The 1,078-nt window shown below is 41.4% G+C and overlaps 1 protein-coding gene across 2 annotated transcripts in view; it reads right to left on the reverse strand.

The window, feature by feature from the left end:
• The window catches only part of Nsun3 (NOP2/Sun RNA methyltransferase 3), a 51,220-nt gene that overhangs the window by 2,534 nt on the left and 47,608 nt on the right, over positions 1–1,078 (reverse strand). Inside the window, exon 6 of one of the 2 annotated variants that reach the window (XM_031364200.1) lies at positions 223–479. In XM_031364200.1, the coding sequence (XP_031220060.1) occupies positions 223–479 (257 nt within the window). Of the gene's footprint in view, positions 1–54; positions 480–1,078 lie in introns of those variants that run through there. The other variant, XM_031364199.1, reaches the window with a different exon arrangement.

Here is a 1,078-nt window from a genome sequence, read left to right on the forward strand (position 1 = left end):
TATATATATATGGGTACTTTCCTCCATCTTTCTCTCTCTTCCCTCTCTCCCCTCTCTCTCCCTTCACGTGCCGCGGTCCTTACTCCCCCCCCTCTCCTAATTAAACTTCCAAAAACACAGAGCTGCTTGTATCTGGTGTCTGTGGACGCGCCGCCGCGAGCCAAAGCTATCAATGTTAGCATGGCTTACAAAATTCACCTTGCCATTTTCTTGTACTCATACCTTTTTTCAGTTTGGCTATATACATTGGGCCCCAAGCTTTTCCCTTTTCAGGAATCACCAAAAGACTGCATTTTTGGCCAGTGGGGGCAAATGTGAAGTCTTGGGAGAAAGTCCTTGCTATTCCAGTAATATCCACAGGTAGGATGTTACTGTCGGAAGTTAAGATCTCACTGATCACATCTTGATTTTCAGCCTTGGAAAGTGTGCATGTAGAGTACACGAGTAGCCCTCCAGGACGTAAGGCTTTAATTGCAGACCTGTATGTAATGGGAAAAATGAAGAGATGGGTTAGGCACAGGCAAAGTAGGGGATCCAAGTCAAGGAAACTACATAGCAGGCGTGCTTTGGCTCAGGATACAGTAACTGGTGGTTTCCTGACCCTAGTCATAGTTTGCTTGCATTTATTACTGATGACTGGGAAATGGTTACCAGATAAATCAAGATGGAAAAGTCAGAGAAAGTGAGTTTAGCTGATGATTTGTTCTTTTAAGGATAGGGAGACGGGGAAAGAAAATGGATAATGTGTTTGCCTTTTGATTCATGGGAATAAAATAGGAAACAAAGACTCTAATGGAAAATAGACAAAATAAATCATTGACCTTATTCTACGTACTCCAGGTTGGCCTATCATGTAAAATCAGAAGGTATTCACCTAGGAACAAGGGATAAATAATTTGTGGGGATATAAGGCAGCTGTGGTGGGCCATTCCTCAAACCAAAGACCTTTGTACTCTACCTTAAAGGGATCCTCTAGAGCAGAGGTTCTCAAAGTTCCTAATGTTGAAACCCTTTAAATCAGTTCTTCATGTTGTGATGATCCCCAATCATAAAATTATTTTTTTTTTTTTTTTTTTTT

This window comes from Mastomys coucha, unplaced genomic scaffold (assembly GCF_008632895.1).
Source record: "Mastomys coucha isolate ucsf_1 unplaced genomic scaffold, UCSF_Mcou_1 pScaffold12, whole genome shotgun sequence".
Classification (NCBI taxonomy): Eukaryota; Metazoa; Chordata; class Mammalia; order Rodentia; family Muridae; genus Mastomys; species Mastomys coucha.